Source organism: Macadamia integrifolia, chromosome 8 (genome assembly GCF_013358625.1).
Source record: "Macadamia integrifolia cultivar HAES 741 chromosome 8, SCU_Mint_v3, whole genome shotgun sequence".
In the NCBI taxonomy this organism is placed as follows: Eukaryota; Viridiplantae; Streptophyta; class Magnoliopsida; order Proteales; family Proteaceae; genus Macadamia; species Macadamia integrifolia.
Window position 1 is genome coordinate 30,038,024 of NC_056564.1, and position 20,060 is coordinate 30,058,083.

General features: G+C 37.9%; 1 protein-coding gene across 1 annotated transcript in view; it reads right to left on the minus strand.

Annotated features, from left to right (window-relative positions):
- Positions 1-13,907: 13,907 nt before the first annotated feature.
- LOC122087247 (chaperone protein dnaJ C76, chloroplastic) overlaps positions 13,908-20,060 on the minus strand; it is a 51,254-nt gene continuing 45,101 nt past the window's right edge. Inside the window, exons 8-9 of the mRNA XM_042656308.1 lie at positions 18,078-18,177; positions 13,908-14,318 (exon numbers count right to left, since the gene is read on the minus strand). Coding sequence (XP_042512242.1) covers positions 14,191-14,318; positions 18,078-18,177 — 228 coding nt within the window. The 3' untranslated portion in view covers positions 13,908-14,190. The remainder of the gene's footprint in view (positions 14,319-18,077; positions 18,178-20,060) is intronic.

Consider the following 20,060-nt stretch of genomic DNA (forward strand, 5'->3'; position numbering starts at 1 on the left):
AAATAAGATGATGTCATCCATCATTTCTGATATTCGTGCTAATGTAGAAAACCATTGTAAAACTTTCATTTTGAAGGGGGGAAATATCAGAAGTGGGGAGTCCATCACTAACAAGTGGCAAGGTTATTATATTCGTGTTCTAGTGACTTTGCTTCAATTTTTTGTAATTTTCAGTGTTGAAGATTGGCCTAATGGTGATGTCCCAATTGCTTGTTTCTTAGGTTTGGGGTCTTTCAAATTCTCATAGGTTATACTGATGAGTCCTTAGGCTGCCTTGGTTTGTTGTAAATTCTTCATTTTTTTAGAATAAATTGATATTTCCTATTGAAAATTAAGTAGATCATCCTTGACTCAATTTTTCATTTCAACAAAGAACTAGAGCATCATGGATATCACTCACAATAAGAGTCCATAACAACCTTTGAGTGTTTAAATTTACTAGCACACCTTGAATTCTGTTCGGACCATATATGCATTAGATTCAAAACAAATCCCGCTAACTAGAAGCACTTCAAAGGAACCACCATAAAGTTTCTCCTCCACCATGTATACGGCTCTACTAAAATGATATGTTTGGCAAAGGGATCTTGAAGACAACCAAAAATGCTTCCTGCAAAGAGAAAGAACACTCCACAAGAACAGATAATGTGATGTGTTCATTGAGATCGCCGTTCCTAAAATTTAGGTGTGAGATTCCGAATTGACTTCCGCGCCACCAACAAGTATAATCAATGCCATATTGTTGATGGAAACCTTTAACACCAAGATGGGCATTGTAACATTCGAGAGAACCATTTGACGTTCTTTTGATTCAGTAAACCCATTTGCATCCAACCAATGCATATGGGTCTACCATGGAATAATAGTCCGAGTGTCAATTCTGATTAAGGCATCGAACTCGTCTATCATGGCCAATTTCCACTCTTAGATTTTGGAGCCTTAGAAATAGCATATGGGTTCAAAGGGAGAGCCAACTGGAGGTTGGGATGTGGAGGTGAGGGCTTAGTGAGATTTGGACATATATCGAAGTGTCATTGGATGGACACAGTGTTATACCCAAGTCCTAACCGACCTATTAATTACTACAGATGAACCACAGGAGGGATACCAATAGCAGTGATTATTGGGTAGTAGCAATTTTCTGCCAAGGAGGAAGAATGATCCCACATGTCAGTGCTACTCGTGTTTTAAGAATTGAAAGAGTGTAATTGACCCACACCGATAGGAATATTGTGACAAAATAGGTCATTTGGTCGTGGGGCCTGAGCCCACACTCCTGTGCACCTCAAACCACCTCCATTAGATGGTACAACTTACAAATGGGTGGATTAATAGGTTAGATCACCTAAGGTGGGCCCATTAGTTCCAATTGGGAAATTAACCCAATAATGGGAGAAAACCCATTTATTTACTAAACAGGCCTCAGTGAACTTAAGCTACTTATAAAGATTTATAAACAAAACCCATTTATTTCCCTAACAATCCTCAATAAGCTTATGTTACCATATTAAAAGTTATTAGAAAAATCCATTATTACTCCAAACAAGCCTTAGTGAACATAAGTTTCTATATAAAGAATTATTAGCTCATTTGTTTCACAAACATCATTTGTTTCACAAACATCACATCCAATCACCTACACATTAAGGTGAGTTGAACTCTCTCCTTCTACCTCTATTGTATACATGCTTTCTTCTCTCTCTCTCTCTCTCTCTCTCTCTCTCTCTCTCTCTCTCTCTCTCTCTCTCTCTCTTTCTCTCTATATATATATATATATATATCTTACCCCATTATCCACCCAAGCTAGTTGGGAACCCTAATCGAAATCCCCATCTCCTACCTAATTGATTTACAAATTATAGAGGATTTGGTGTAGAAGACCTAATTTAGCTAATTGAACTACCCATATATGAGTATGGAGACCTCTCACATGAAAAGCCAACTTGAATCTGCAAATTAGACAATCCAAATTCTAGATTTGAGAATTTGACCAAATCCTCTATGATCTACCACCGTAACCTAACTATGAGTTGGAAAAATGATATAATCACCTAGAATAGGGGATTGGGATGCTCATAGGTGAAAATGGACACCACTACATGGAAGCCTAACCAAAATTCCTGAAAAGTTAGGTAATCTAAACCCTAAATTGGGAAAAATAGCCAAAATTGAGTAACCCAAAATTTTAAATTGGGAAAAATGACCAAACCTTAAAATTCTATCTAACCTATGTGACTAATTATATCATTTCTAAGATTATTAGTATGTGCATGTATTGCATGCATGAAATGTAACCCTACGATACTAACCTTAACAGGTACAACCTTCCTAAAATAGGCAAACCATGTGATGGGGGTGTAATTAACACCATAAAAGGGAATTAAAAGCACACATAGCTTTAACCTAAATTTCCTTTTGCTTCAAATTAATAAAACCCTCAAATAGTAAGGCTACACGATGCAAAGTCATTGATAGTATATGTCTCGCAAAGACAAGAGTTGAGTGGGTGTTGTGTTTTATTTTACGATGTGTTTACTTTTTATTTATTTATGCATGATCATGTTGTTGCTTAAATATATATTACAAGTAAATTATTTAAGTTGAAGTATATATTGTGCACATGTGTGTTAATGCTTCGACATTGTTATCTTATTGAGAGTGGAATATTAATGTTGGTGAATTGTGAAAAGTTGGTAATGGTGTTGGTGTTGGTGAATTGTGAGAGATTGTGGTTGTTGTTGTTGGATGGGATGCAATGTGGCAGAGGTAGTTACTAGTATTGCATTCCCATTGAGTGAGAGAGTGGTTATCGTTGCGGGTGCAGTGTGGCCGAGGTAGTTTTCAGTACTATTCCCAATCATGATCACCTTGTTATTGTGATGTGATATGATTCATGTTAATTTGCATCGGGCTAGGAGAACAACTCGAGTGCTACAACCCCTTGCCAATAGGGAGAAAGGTACTAGTTATCCTGTTGTTCGACTTAGCCGAAGTTGTTTTCGATGTATTGACAAACTCTTCATGGCCAAAGTAGTTTCCAATGTTGTAGTTTATAGGGATTAAATATTAATAAGGCTTACTGGGTACCTAAGTGTGCATGTAGGGTCATGTATGCTCCTGACTCGCAACTAGTTTAAATCAATAGATAATCAATGATGCATTTCGAGACTATGGATACCACCTATGTTGCAGTAACACTAAGACCCCATCTGGACTTAGCTTTGATGTTTGGTGTGTGTGATAATAATCTTACATTTTAACCATTACCACCTTACTATTTTGATGTGATGTACTTTTACACTAGATTGCATTGGGTTAGGCTAATGGATCTGGGTACTACAACTCCTTACCAGTAGGGGAAAGGTATTGGCTAATCCTTTTTATCGTAGGTCTAATGATCCAATTCTAGAATACTATGTCCATGGTACGAGGTGATTGTTGTCGGAGGCGAACATGCCCCATATAGCCGATGGTGATTCCAGAGCCGTGGTAACTAGGGGTTATTAATAGGAGCTTACAAGGCAACCTAAGTACGCATGTAGTGATTGATATGCTCTTGACTCATAACTAGCTTGTATCGTTGGGTGATCATTGGGATTTCTAGGACCGGGACACCACCTTCGTTGTAGTACCACTAAGAGCCTATATGGACTTAGTTTTGATAATTAGTATTGTGTGGTAATAACTGGATCATATTTTGCATTTATTTAATCTTGTTGATACATATTGTTGTATCATACTTGATTGTGCTCACTCCCATGTCTCACCCCTCACTGGGCTTCTTGGAAGCTCACCTTATTTGTTGTATTTTTTTTAAATGTTGATTCAGGTATTCCCTACGATGTCATTATGGAGACTCCAACACTGTTTGGAGATGAGTTATGGGCAAAGGAGCTGACAGAGGACAAGCAAGGCTATGTTTGTGATGATTGTGCCTACGGGGCATGCTAAGGATGATAGGTGTCCTTACGATTTTGATTCTTTTGTGTAGATATCTAATGTAATACTGTGGTTAGTACATGTAATTATGTCTTGATAGAAATTCACATCCTTTTTGTGTAAATAAAATATATATCACTAGAAGTTCACCAATTGTATTATTTTACTATTTATCAAATACTTATGAATTTTAGTTTATTTCATATATTTGTGATCTTAAAGTATTACATCGGGGATCTTGGTTGGATTATTGGATATGAGAGCATGTCCAAGTCACTATCCTTCAGATAAGTAAAGGTGGGGCGTGACACACACAGTAGGTGAATGGTATGTGGGGATGAAGAGGAATGGGATAAGTTAGGAATGAGTTAGATGCCAGAGGGTAGAGGTGTGAAAAGGTGGGGATGGTAGGAGAAAAAGGTGTAGGGAGGTTGTAAAGGTCGGTAATAAGTTGGGTTCAGCGAGTATGGAGCATGGAGTAAACAACATGGGAGCAGGGGTTAATGTAGGGATGATAGTCAATGATGTGGAAGGTAGGGAGAGAGAGGGGGTGGTGGAGGTGGGACTACCTAAGGTGGGGATGGGGGAGGGTAAGGGTCCCTATGATGGTAGAGGTAATAGGGAGAAGATTAGATAGAGATGGAGCAACCACCCAAAGAGTGGGACAGAGGATGGCAGATGGGAGGAGGACCTAGAAGAAAGGGTTTAGAAAATAGAAAAGAGGACTCATCAAAGCGGATATGTCTAACAATATCTATATGATCAGTGACCACATTCATATAGTGGTAATTCATTTAAAAGAGGTTGTAACCAAGGAATATGCATAGGGTGGAATGAAAATCCATTTTGTGATGGTGGTAATGTCATATGAATGAAAAGCATAGACAACCAAAGATGCAGAAGAAGTGTAGTAAAGGGGCTTTGCAGGATGGAGATTAATAGCAATATTAGTCGTATTGTAGGGAGGGTTTATTGATTATGATTGAAGGTGATATGACACTGGTTGCAGTGCTTCTAAAGAGAACATGTAAGATGATTGATCACAATGAAGGATCAATCGCTTGGTTGAAGATAGTGTCAGATGACGATGATTTACAGGCAGGTTGCAATGATAAAAGTAATTTCTTGATGGATCTCAGTATTAGATTATTATAAATATTTAAGAAAAAAATTTGAATGGATCAAACTTAGTGGAGCTTGATGATGCTCTGATACCATATCATTTAAAAAATATAATTTTATATTATGACTCTCTTTAAACTGCGTAGGAGCTTCTACCTATATATATTATACATTAATGCTTTAATGTTCAAGAACATTAAATAAAGAAATTAAAAGTAAAGTAAGAAATCTAAACTAAGTAGAGTACATATAGAAAACCTAAGTATATATAAGATTATCATTCAATAATATGCAATCAAGAATCCATTCAATAAATCTATTAGCCAATCCCATGCATTTTAAGATATTTTCAATAAAAGCCCAGTTCAAGAAGTCATATATGCCTTGTGCAAATCAACTTTGAGAACAGTCGCTAGACATTAAGTGGAAATATCAAAATCCCCTCATAGTCTCATGACATAATAGACATTTTGAAGAAAAAATTCAAGTTAAAATTATTTTTTTGACATATTTTTTACATTAAATTCATAAGGTTAGGGTTCACATTTGATATTGTTGTAGATGAAAATCATCCTAGGCTTCCTTCAAATCCTGAAAAGAGGAACAAACACAAGAGAGAGAGTGTCAAGCTGATCTGGCGGGGAACTCTCTGACGCCTAAGTTTGACTTTTGTGCAAACAGATAATTCCAATTAGAATGGAAAAAGATTGATCATTTGAAAAGGGCTTACTTCGGTTTTTATATTTGGAGATGGCAGTTACCTGTGGAGCGTCCCAGTTTGGTAGTCATCCATTATAGGTAGGAGTCTAAATCTAGTTAGAGTTGTAATAGGAATGTGATCATGGATATCATTTTTGTTATGCGTGTATTGACCATATCTCAGAGAATGCAGTGAGATTCCCATATCTGCCATTTTGACGACTATGAAATTAACTAGCAGTATTGCCAAGCAGGGGCCTTCCCTGATAGTGACCGACAACTCCATACATCTTTCAATATATGTTGTCGTTCTTGCAAAGACATATAAGGGCCCCGTAGTAGCCTTCAACTTGTCTTCCCCTAAGTTGAGCTTTTTATATGCATTGATGGCATTTGTCAGAATGGAGGATCTCAAATTGATCAAAATCTGTCAGAACGGGCAATTTGCCACCACTAGTTGGACTACGATGGCATCATTGTGGGGCCAATTCAAGCCTTGTAAGTCATGTCTAAGAATGTAACAACTGGGTTCCTCCAAGAGACTTTCAATGGCTCTTCCGCCACACAAACAAAGCGAGTATGAGCCTTTGCTTTTCTCACAGATTTGCTTCTTGGGTTACCTATGATGGCATATATGGTATGTCTTGTTGGCTTATTAGTATATTTTGACCTTCGATCACTCGACTATACTTTTTTCTATTGTATCCCTTGTTTGAGTCACCTCATTATTGCCCTTCTGTTGGTTCTTTATTCTTCAGCCAATCGGTTCGGGGTTTCGATGGTATTCCTTGAGGTATCTGACTTCGATCAATTCCTCCATCTCTTTCTTTAGCATTTGGCAATCATCTATATAATTTTTGGTTTCTTTGTGGAAGCAAGTACTTTTTTGGATCTCTTTCCTCTAGTTTGGAAATCATCGGATGGGGCTAGCAGAGGCACTTCTAGTCCTTAATCGTGAGCAACACCTTGGAGGGCATCCTATTGAGCAGGTCGAGCAACAAGTTTTTAGGACTGACGGCCCTTGTCATTTTAGCATCTCGTTTTTCCTCTTTGGGCCATGTGGTTGGCCTCCTCTTTTCTTGTGGCGGCTGAATCATTACTTTATGTGCCATTAAATTTTTGTTTATTGTCACGTACTTCTAGCACCTAGCTAGAAGGTCTGCTAAGTTTGTTGGGTAGTTCTTAGATAGGGGATCTATTAATTTCTCGTGATTCACACCCTGATAAAGTGCAGTGAAGGTCATACCATCCTTGAACTCTTCAATCCTGATGGTTGCTTTAGTAAAACAGGAAACATGGCCACAAAGTGATTTGTCCTGACGATGCTTAATAGAAAATAGGCTATTTGTAGTCTTCTACTACCGAATGCTGATTTGGAACCTAGAAATGAAAGCAGTTCGAAGCAGGGAATGCTCGACAAAGGGCTACGTCCACATAAATTTGGATACACATAATCGTGTTATAGTGCCGAAGGTGGTCCATTGGATTAGTAGTCTCATCATATAAGATAAAAGTAGGGGTCTTGAACTTTTGAGGGAGCTCAGCATCCGTGAGTTCAACCGACAAATAATTGTGAGTAGGGACGGCTAGATCTCTCGTTGCCACCTTTTTCATATTTTAACCTTATAGTCCAGCTCGTGAATGCGACACTCCAAACTCGTTTTGCTATGAGGATAGGAAGTCTCTATTCGCAAAGGGTCCATCCGCACGGATCTGGATTTCCAACACTCTTTGAGAGATTGGTGCACCCCGTGGCTGTTCCTCGACCTTCCGCATCGTTTGCGAATCGATAACCCTTCTCACAGGGACCTAGAGGCACATAATCTTTCTGGCGTGTGATGTAGGCTTGGTCGGGGCTGATGTAGCTCAACTCCACATCACCTAGTGGAGCCCTCTGGTGACTTGTGTCCCGAATGGCATGTTCTGCTAGGGCTCACCCAGGAAGGAGGCTTGTTTCTTCAGTTGTTATTGTATTTTAAGGTTTGGTCCTACATATGGGCTTCTGACTTATGATTCAGACCTATGGGCGGATCCTTGGGGGTCCTTACCTTTGCTGATTAGCCCCTTTAGACTTCTCCTTGTGATCATCTATTGTTGGCTCCTTCAAGCACAGAGGGTTGATGCCCTTGGCGTTGACGCCCTTTTTGATGGCTTGTACCCTCGTCTCTCCCCCTGTTAGCTCGTTCTGGGTGTGGCTGTCATCTGTCGATGGACCCATTCGTCTGTTACGCCAATCAACAACCAACTTTAGGTGTGAGGCATTTTCTTGTGGTGCAACAGGTAAGCCCTCTGGGGAAGAGCTAGTCTGAATTGGTGAATAAACCTTCGTACCATGTCGTTAGTTTCCAGCAATTGTATTTATAGTTTGTTTACCTACACATTTTTTGTCAGTCCACCAGGGTTTAGCTAAGTGACCAAGGGAGGAGAGGCAAGCCATCTCCTCAATGTGGTTGGCCATTGATTGGTGGGTGGTTCCCCCTTGGTTGCAAGCGAGACAAACCAATGCGATTTGCTAACGGGGAAAAGGACCCAAAGTTCAACTGTCCCACCAAAGGGTTTTCGACGTTAGTTTGTCCTGCCAACAGTTTTCAATGCATGCTTCAACTGTGGGTGGGTCCCCTTGATTGTCTTGTCCTTCTTGTGTTGAATGGGGAGGAAATAGGCAACGTTTGCTGCACAGATTCATGACTTTGAGCAAATGACTTAATTTGTTGCATTTTCCCATGGATGGCATCAATCTATTGCTACTGGAAATCGTCCTAAGAGTGCGAGTGTCAGACTGATCTGGTGGGAGACTCTCCAATGCCGAAGTCAAACTTTTGTGCAAATAGATAATTCCAATTAGATGAAAAAAGATCGATCCTTTGGAAAGGGGTTTACATGGGTTTTTATATTTCGAGATAGCGGTTGCCCCTAGAGATTCCCAATTTGGTAGTCATCCATTGTAGGTAGGAGTCTAAATCTAGTAAGAGTTGTAGTATGTATGTAACCATGAAGATCATTTCCGTTATGGGAGTTTTCCTGTATTGCCCACATCTTGGAGAATACGGCGAGATTCCCTTCCTTGGAGGAAAGATTCGATATTTCAATGAGAGTCCTGCTTGGATTCACTCCATGTCTTACTGTATGCAAGCTAGGCGCAATTAACTCCCTTTTGGGGATACTTCTTGATGGTGTTGTTAAGGTCTCTAATAGATCAATAGAGGGTTGGTGTTGTGGCTACATGGTTGCTCATTCCTAGCGGCAAATAGTTTGTTACTCAAAGGATTGAACTTCCAAGAATGTTGTATAGTTGTATGAACCCCTTACATGTGGAGCTTCCCTTGGCACTGATTTAACTGTTCTACTTCTAGAGCTTTCATAATGATGTTGATCAGTTGGCTTTTGTTTTGGGTGCCTACCTCAGGCTAGGTGCATTATGGTTGGTCTTGCCGAACCGTTCGGCTACCCCCTGTATATCAAGGCCGCTTGACAGACATTGGGTCGTACTTTTTAGCTATAACAAATATTTTACCGCTAATTCGATCAAGCCACACTTTTAATTTTATTTTTTAGGTTAAATAACCAAACCACACTGCATAAGTAGGACCTAGTCCTTCCAAGGGGCAGTTTTCTCACTTTCAATCATCAAATCGACATTCTAATAATTTAGGTGCTCACTTAGATAGAAATCTACCACTATCAATATGTTACTATGTAGTTGGATTTTTTTTTTTTTTTTTTTTTTGGCCAATGACGGGTATCTAGGCCTTCAGCCTAACTAATCCTGTGGGTCCATACTAACCCCACAACCACATGGACTGGATTATATCGGGATTGAATGAGAACCATTCAAATTTCACTAAAAGTAGTGAAGAGCACTAAACACTCCCGTGTAGTTGGATATAATGTAATGTTTTAAAAAAATAAAAAGAATAAAAATTTAAAACTTTTACAAATAATGTAACTAATTCAAAAATTACTCACATAATAATTAAATTTTACTTTATTTTCCTGCCAAATTACTTAAATCTTAGTGGAACATATACTACAACATCAACTCAGCCTTATCCCAACTAAATTGGGTCATCTATATGGATCTTCTCTCTAATCAACTTTATTTGACGTTATACTTGATACAAGGCCTAAGCTATGCATGTTTTTCCTCACCACTTCTCCTAAAGTAATTTTAAGTCTACCACTAGCTCTTTTAGTTCCTTTAATCTTAATCAAAACACTTTTCCATGCCATAGAGTCCAGAGGCCTCTATTGAACGTAGCCATGCCACCTCAAATGACTTTCTCGTAGCTTATTTTGTATCAGAATTACTCCCAAATCAGCTCTAATTTTATCATTCTTTACTTTATCCTACCTAGTTTTACCACTTATCCATCTCAACATCCTCATCTCTACTACACCAAGTTTAACAATGTGATGCTTCTTAACTATCCAACATTCTGCACCATACATCATAGTCAATCGTATGATTGTCCTATAATTTAAACAAAAAAAAATTAAATGAAAACGTTGATCATACAACATCCTGGACGTACCTCTCCACTTCATCTATCATAATTTAATTCTTTGTGAAACATCATCCTCTATATCACATTTTTTATTTTTATTTTTACTTTTTTACCTAGATACCCAAAATAATCATTTTGCGGAACCTCCATCTCACCAATTTTCACCATCTCATTATCCGCCCTCATATAACTAAAGTTATACACCTTGTACTATATCTTTGTTTCACTTCTTTTAAAACACTTTGATTCCAATTAGGCTGATCTCCATAATTCCAATTTGGCACTAATCTTTATTTTTATCTCATTTATCAAAACATTATCATCAGCAAAAAGTATACACCAATTAACCTCATCTTGAATGTCTCTACTTAATTCATCTATGAAAAGCATAAAAAAATATGGGATTAAAATTGATCCTTGATGTATTTCAACTGTAATTGAGAATTTACCACCTTGACATCCCCCAACAGTTCTTACTGTAGTCACCACGCCATCATATATAGCTTTGATTATTTCCACATATTTACTTAAAACATTTTTCTTCTCTAGTACATACTAGATTAACTCTCTATGGAATCTATCATAAGCTTTTTCTAGGTCAATAAAGATCATACATAGATCCTTTTTGCAATCTATAAATCTTTCTGTGAGTTTACAAAGTAAAAAGCTTATATCGTGGATCTTCCTGGTATGAAACCAAATTGGTTTTCTATAATAGTAGTTTCTTTTCTTGGGTGGGTTTCACTAACTCACTGCATAATTTCATAGTATAACTCATTAGAATTATGCCTCTATAGTTATAAGAGCACTGAATATCATCGTTATTTTGGCAAATGGAATCACAATGCTTCTTCTCCATTCATCTACCATTTTTCTTTTTTTTCTTATAATCTTATTAAATCGCTTGGTTAATTAGAATGGAGGCAAATGTTCCCTCTAATGTTCAGCGGCTTCTTAGAGGAGCAACTAGCCCTATTGTGAATCAGAAAATGTTTGTTGGTGTGATAGGTCAGAAGACATCCTTTGCAATAGTTATTGGTAGGAACGTGCTTCCGGACATGGAAACTTCGGATTGAGTGTGACTCTAAGAAAGTTATTCAATGAGTGCCACGCCATGCAATCCCTTTGGCCTTTATGGAGGATCAGTGTACTTTGAAACAATATCACTTTATTTGTTGAAGAATTTCTCATTGCTATCGAGAAATTAATTGTGTTGCTGATTCTTTGGCCAAGAAAGCAGCTTTATTGAGATGGTCTTATGTTTGGGATGATTATCCCTAATTTGTCCACAGTAAATTGTGTGGGACATTTAGGACATTTAGGAAAGACCAAGATTTTCTTTTATGAAATGATTGGTTTCTACCTTGTTGATGGCATTGCCAAAGGTAAGGTTTAAGTCAGTCTTCGAGTTATGGTTCCTGTTGATGGCTATGCCATAGGGATCCAAGCTTAAGGTTTTCCTTGTTATCAATATACCAAGATGATTCTTTGTATCTCATTTTTTTCTTTTTAATATATTCTTTGTTGATATCTTTTATGACCACTCTCTATGCTTTACCCATTGATTAAATGGTTCAATTGGGCTCTTGCACCCTATGGAAATTCAGGATTTAGCACCTTATTAAGAATTGATGAACCTCAACACCACCCTATAATGGCCTCTTTTTTTCCTTGAGGTTGTGTTTGGTAGCCAAGGGAAGATTCAGTTTTTGAATTTCAAAATTTTCTTTGGAAATTGTGAAGTTTTCTTTTGCTCTAAAAAAAAAAAATCTTGCCGAAAACATAAGAAAATACAAAAACTTTTCTTTTCTTCTCTTCTAATGGTAACTAAACATACATACTGTTTTTTATTTTCTCACCATTTCATTTCTTTTATTCTCTTTTCTTTTCCTTTCTTTTCTAGATTTTTTTTCTTTTCTTTTCTTCTCTTGGCTACCAAACATAAGGATTGTAGATACACCGGAGAAAATAAAACGGACCAAGTTTTCCTTCCCATGAGTAGTGAAAGAAAAACTTCTACCAAACAAAATCTTCCAGATTAGGGCTAAGATTAAAAAAGGTCAAAGAAACATTTGTGGACAGTAGTAAACCGTGAAAGTTGAAACCTCCCATGATTTTAAAAATGAAAATTTGTTAAGAGAAAATTTTCTTCAAGGGGTCACTTTTGTCCTTGTTTTTTTGAAAGTACATTTTTCTATTGTTTTACCCCTGAAACAATACGAGTAACTGATCCAAATAAAAAACCGATATCAATGCAACATGGCCAATATGGCTGCTAACATACATATACTTAAAACCATGATACAAGGTCAAAAATGAACCCCACTTCTTGTTCTCCATGCCTATCCCAAGACACCTAATCCAGCGATGAAATTTCGTGGGTGAAAAGAAATTGCCTCCTATAATTTTTTATATACTAACCAAGTTATCTCATTTTTGTGACCATGGTGAAATCTCTTTTCTCTCCCAACAGATTTTACAGAATTGCCACTGAATTTCTAACCTAGGAGCAGCAGGTAAACCGAAACGGCCTTCACAAGCCAAGCTCCCACTCTTCACCCTGTGCTCTACTGCCTGTAAAAGCTTTCACTTTTACTTTACTAACGATGATTTCCTTGGGCCTGCCAAGCCCAAGGATAAACCCTGATTACACGTAACCACACCTACTCCATGTAACAGATCAATCAAGGGAAACTCAAACTGGAGACTGGAGACTGTCTGTTGACACAACACCGTTGAACCAACGGAGCTATAACCTAGGTGTCCTGTACTTGCTCTCATTCTCTACTTATTTCTGCAAAGCTTGGATACCCTTTGGTTCTTCTCCAGTATCTTTACTTCATCACCACTATTGTCACCACTTCCTTCATCTCCCCGTGGAAATGGAAATACTACCCAAACCCACCACAAAGAGCCTGCCTCCAAGCAGAGCAACCCAACCCCAGAAGTCCAAGCCAATTGGGTCTCCAAATACAAGGATTCTGGTTGAGACAAGCTCAAATTCCAATGACCAGCAACAAAACGGGAATGCATATCATGAGACCCCTTCTAGTGGGAGCTTTTCGCAGTTGCCATGGAAGGGAAGGGAAGGGAAGTGAAGGGAAGGGAGGCTAGAAAAGAGAATAATTGTTGCGATCCTGGTATGAAAAGAAGGAAGAATCAGAGATGGAAGGAAGTCAGTGAATTGGGCTTCCGCTACAAAGAGGTCAGGTTGGTGGAGAGTGTACAAGTCTTTGTCCTTCCTGGGCATCAGAGGATAGAGAAAACATGCGGGATTTCAGATTTTTGAGAGCCTCATAACATGAAGACACCTCCATAGAGTGATGGAACGGCCATGAATGAGCATCTCAAGTCATGGGCTTATGCAGTTGTCCCTGCACTATGCGGTAAACTAAACATACACTTTTAACTGAGAGTGATAGTACTATGCATCATAAGCCTATGGCTGATTTGTAGTGGTGTGTAAGATTGACAACCAGCACTTATTATGATTAGCCATAACCCTTAATCTTTTTGCATGGATCCTCACGCTCGTCCTTGCTTGAAATCTCCATGTAACCGACCACATTAAGTTGGGATAAGTTTTGAATGTTGTTTGTTATTGTTATAGTACTGTCATGTCCATCAAATGCAATAACAATGTAACATACTAACAGAATATAGAGCTGATTAAAGGCTATAATACGACAACATAAGAAACTATGTACTTCCCAGTCTTGGGTATTGCCGCCACAATTCTCCATCCTTCAGTTCTTGTATGTTTTTTTCTCAACTTTTCTTTTTCATTGCATTTAAGCTGATTTGTAAGCTTCGCAATTACTAGAATGGACATCTATTTTACATAAATTACAGGAGAGTGGATTTAGAAGAATTCCAGAAATAATTAGCTTTACATGATTAATTACATGAGCCTGGAAACTCTGGGTCATTCCTTGTTGGAAATTGCCTCTGGAAGTTCGAAGGTGGGAGGCCTATCAGCACCCTTCCTTGAGTACTCCCTCCATCTTCGAGCTGCAGCAGCGGCGCTGCTTGCTCTTTCTTTCACTGATTCCTCTGTCAGAGACCAAACCACTCCCAGTTAAGATTCTACCATAGAGAGGCACTTACCGTGTGTGGCAAGCACTGTGTGTGTGTGTGTGTGAGAGAGAGAGAGAGAGAGAGAGAGCACAAGGAGGGTATTCCTCCAAAAAAAAAAAAAGGAAGATTTATTTTCTGAATCAGCCTATTGTGTAACAATGTGGAATTGGAAATCAACAACCTAGATAATTACTATTATTTCTAGGAAGGAAGGTATGCCAGAAAGTTCCTATCAACCATACTTAAAATGCACCATTGCATAAGATGATTATACCTTGAATTTTTTTTTTTGGGCAAGCAAATGCCCATCAACTATACTATATACACCATTTGATCAGATGATTATACTATGTGAATATCAGCAACAAGTCAAATTTTTTCCCGCAATGATTAAAGGCTAAAGGGTCCAGAACTTGAATGTGATTTTTGATAATTACCAACTTCTGATATTTACTAGCATACAATTTGATACCTAGATCAGCAAATGATGTCAGTTGTGATCATTGTCCTTTGGAAAGGCTTTCCTAGAATGAGGCTTGAGTTATTAGTTTTACATAATGAAAAAATCACTTCTCGTCAACCAATATTAACCAAACTAATGGAAAACTATGGAATCAAGCTAGGAACACTTGACATTGGAAGAAATTTGGGGGCTCCTACAAGTCAAACTAAACTACAAACTCAAAGACTATGTACATGACATCCTCTGAAGCATTATGGTAAAATGCAACAGAAGTCCCCAAACAATACTAAGATGTGCATGAAATTTCATGCTTCCATCCACCAATGGTTGGGAATGTCTTGGGACCACAAAACCAAGGTCATTGAAGCTACGAAATTATGCATATGGCTTAAAGTGGTGTTTCCAGCACCGGATAGACCTTGACAGATGGTTTCTTCAAGAGCACATCATCATCATGATCTACATGAGTCCATAGTAGTCACCGCGACCCAAGGCGGTGGAGGGGTGGCTAATCAATCGATTTGGCGATGAATCGCCCGCTATGGAGTTGTCATGGCGATCAAATCGCCCATGTGTTATTTTTTATTTCTACTATTTTTTTAAAGTTATTTTGTATGTCATAATATACTCTGACATACAAAATCAACATTAACAAACATCCAATCATAAAAAATCAACATAGTCACACTCACATCATCAAGTCATAAAAAATCAACATGAATTACTGATATTTATAAAAACATTATTGTTCTATAATAATTTTGATTGGTCAAATGATTTTATTTTTACATGAGACTTTTGTATTAAGTATGACACAAAACTAGCTTCCCAACAAAGCTAAGATTACTTAAATTTGAGTTGTTATGACAAAGTTCTGTTACGGTCAAATTTAATTTGAAGTGCATGAATGCTGTTAAATCTCCTAAATGGAAATAATTTAATGGACATCAAAAGAAAATATTATTTTACCGGAGTTTTGGTTGTTAAATATTAATATTTAACCATGATAAAATTTATACAATTTTCAGAATTTTGAAAAACCCTAGCATTTGAAAGTTGAAAATCGCCCTACAACAAAAAATCTGGTTTTTAATTTAGCTTTGCTTGCTAGAAAATGCTGGAGAATTATTCATAACCCGGATGCCCATTGGGTGAAAGTTTTAAAAGAGAAATATTTATGCAATTCTTCTTTTTTGGATGCCACTCAACAACCATCTGGAACCTGGGCTTCGAAAAGCCTTTCAAAGGGTAAGGAGCTTTTACTCAAAGGAATTAGAAGGTGTATTGGTGATGGCTTTGAAACTCGAGTCTATAAAGATCCTTGGATTCCTTCAGTAGTCTTAAAGCTAATTTTTCTCTTACAGTAGCTGATTTTATTTTATGGCCTTCTTGTTCGTGGAATATACTTCTTATTAAACTACTAGTTTCTGATTCAGAGGTTTCTGCTCAAATCCCGCTGTTTTTTCTCCAAGGAAGGACAGTTGGCTTCGGTTGCCTGCTAAAATCTGGTAAGTTTTCTGCAAAATCTGCTTAATATACTGCTCTTGACTCTAAATGCCATGCTTCCTCTTCTAATGATCCTTTTTGTGGTCTTTGAAAATTTTTCCCAAGATCAAATTGTTTCTATGGCGTTGTGGTGCTAATTGTTTAGTAGTAAAACAGCTACTGTTTCATAGGAACCTTGCCTCTAATGCTACTTGCTCGTTGTGTAAATCCAACGAGGATTCCATTGTTCATGCTTTGTTTCATTACCCATTTGCGGCTATGCGCTGGTTAGTTCCTCCTCTTCCTTTGGATACTTGGGAGTTTAGTGGTGCTTAATTCAAAGATTGCATTAATTTTCTGTTTGTTAAGTTCAAAGATGTGCCTGACAAGGCTAATTTTGACATTATTTGGACTTCTCTTCTCTGGGAGATTTGGAAGACCAGGAATAGAGCATTGTTCAATTTTATCGAGCCTGATCCAAGGAGTATTATATCTGTGTTTTATATTTCTTTGGAGGAGGGTTGACTTTGGCTTACTCAACAACCGGGTTCAGATTCTGGTGGTTCTTCTGACAGGACTGTTAATCTAGGCTCTCCACCTCCTGGTCACTTCATTCTCCACTCCGATGGGGCTTGGAATGAGATACTAAATCTAGTAGCAGAGCTGCAGTAATCTGAAATTCCATGGGACTTCTTGCAACTTCAGCAATGGGATCTTTGCAGCAGTTTTAGAAGCAGAGGCTGTGCGTGATGGGCTACTGATGGCTCAGTTTTTAGGGCTAAGGGCCCTCTTGTGTTTTTCATATTTTTTAGCTGTAGTTAAAGCCATAAATGGTGGTAGTAGTGGGATTGATTGGGCAACAAGAGGAGTTGTTGATGATATCAGTTCCTTAGTTCCTTTCCCTTCTTTCTGTAGGTTTACTTTTGTCCCTAGATCTTCTAATAGAGAAGCACATGTCTTAGCCTAAGGGGCTTTCCTGTATGGTCTGTCTAGGTCTTGGTGGGGATCTCCCCCTCTTGCTCTTGTAAATTTGAACTGTGGTCAGAGGTTTTCCTCCTCTTGACTTTTATTAATAAATTTCTGTGTTTTGACCAAAAATCCAGTTTTTGTTCTTGGACCGGGGGATTGACTTTTTATCCTTTTGGAAATTGATTTTTAAACTATTTTTATTGGATTCAAATAGGGGTATTTGTTTATTTATGAATAATATCTTAACTAAATGATTAAATGATATTTGGCATGAATGAGTGCCAAAACATAAGGCATCAATAAGGCAACAGTCGCCTAAGCCCCAGACAAACCGCTTGGATGACAACTATGCAGGCGCCACCTTGACAACTATGCATGAGTCCCATGATAATGAGCAGGCCCATTGGATGTCAGGCCAGATATGCAAATCCAAGTGACTTCAGCCCAAACAACCCCTCAGGCCTACCAGCTGCATCAGTCAACAGATATGGTTGGGCTTCTTCAGCAATTCAGCCAAGGCAGGTCCCCTTCCCAATTTCCTACATCAAGAAATCTATATCCCAGTATACACCCAATTGACTAATTGAAAAACAATGGGGACCTTTATATGTTCATCAAGAACAATAAACATAACAGGAGCAGCTAATGGTTCTCAGAATTAAAAGTGAAAACTCAACAGTTAAAATATAATTAAATCATTGAAGAAAATTGTGGAAAGGAAGGTTGAACTAAACAATAATAATAATAGAGAGGGGCTTCAAGTTCTTAGGAAGAGCCAAGGCAGCTATTGTTAATATTTCTTGTTTTTTTCTTAATACCTGTATTTTGGTAGTCTTTGGGCTTTCCCCAAAGGTCACCCCAGTTTGATCCACGTTTACCAGAATCTTTCTGGTTCATCATCCTCTGTTTAGCTTTTTCCTGCACCCAAAGTTAGAAAGCATAGCTGAATCAAACACATGGACCATATAATTAGTTGACATGTTGAAATTGAATAAAGCAGAAATGGACCATTATCCAATGCATATGTATCTAATTCTTAACATGTTAGCACGATTTATAAATTGGTTCATTCATATTCTTTCAGAACAAACAAACAATGAAACAAAATTAAATTGCCAAAGAGAGCCAAATAAATAGTAGTTTTAAAGTTTACCACTCAAGTAGGAGCATTGACAAATCCACTGATACTACTTATAAGGCTCGAAACACAACTAAGCATCTTTTCTGGAAAAACACAAACTAATTCTAAATTGACACTATGATACATGTGAAAGCCCTTGGAATATTTAGGAAGAAAGACCCCAATGTTTAATATGAGAGTTTCGATAACCAACATGTACATTGTCTTACAATATGGACAGAACTACAAAGGGAAAAAGAAGAATGCATGCAATTCTCTACCACGTAAAGCATTACACCTTATTAACTTCCCACCAATGCATTCAATTCTCTACCACGTAAAGCATTTGTATAAAAACATTTGTATCATGTATACACCTTATTAACTTCCTACCTTTTAAAATCCATAACTTGTACCATGAATATATACCACATTAACTGCACCTTTTAAATCCGTAAAGCGCATGTACCATGAAAACACCACAGTAATATCTACCTTGTAAATCACCCACGTACAACCATTTTACACACTACAAAGGACCTCGTGAAATCAAGCCTCAGTGAAAAGGCTCGTTTGAGGGTTCCAGAGCCACTTCTTGAAGTAGGCAATCACTTGGCACTGTCCTTCATTGATCACCTCAGTTTTCAACCTTTAACATGATGCAAAGCCCAGTCCCAAGATGAGCTATATCCTGTTAGCAGTTACGCATTTCTAATCTGGTACTTCTGGAATTCAGATATCATTTTATCTTTTATTCCAGATCATCAAAATCCAGAGGCCAAGGCCCAAGGCGAGATTATATCCTAGGCCATAATATCCAGTCATTTGCAATCTTACAGATGTAAATATTTACATAATGTAGGCTTATAAAGGTCAAAATATAGAACATAAGAGGCATGAAAGTGAGATTACAAAAACAAATGAGTGTAGAAATGAGAAATGATTCAAATCTATAGCATGTGGAGGGCAGGTAATCAGGATTTTTTTTTTTTGGTTAAAAGCAGGTAACCAGTATTTGGGTGTGGGAATACGTGAGGCAAATGGCCACCTTGGACCTCTGACCTCAAGGGGAACCTTGTCGCCTAGGCAACACATTAACAAATACAATGTTTGTGGTCTCCTAATCTTTTCCACCCTACGGGCTTCAAAAATCAATTCGACATGAATATATGAAAAGTAACTTAAAGATAGACCCATCCAAAAAAATTAAAACTTGAAGAATAGAGCAAGCTGAAAAGTTCTAACCAAGCAGGAGGAGGTTATGGCTGCAAAGACCAAAAATCAAATCTGGTTGACCCTTCAAAGAAGCTGAAGTACTTGGAGAGGAAGTCCTAATAGGTGCAAGTTTTGCGATCCCATATTTGTGGACCCATGGAGGAAGGATTTTTTTTGTTTTTTTTCAAGTTACAGACTTTGACATACAGGTTTTCTATTAGCCATGTATAGTTTAGAAGGGCCCTTCCTTTTTTGCATATAGCTAATTAAATTTCCTTGGCTTATTGCCGATCCGGAGGGGATGAAAAGAAAATGGCAAATTGGAGAATCCAAAAAATCAAAATCATCAAGGGAACTCTACTACTTAACTAGACGAAAGTTTTATAACAGGGCAACAAAAGTATCAAAGACGATGGAAGCATATCAGTCATAAATTGACAAGAAAACCAGATGGAACCAGTAGCCT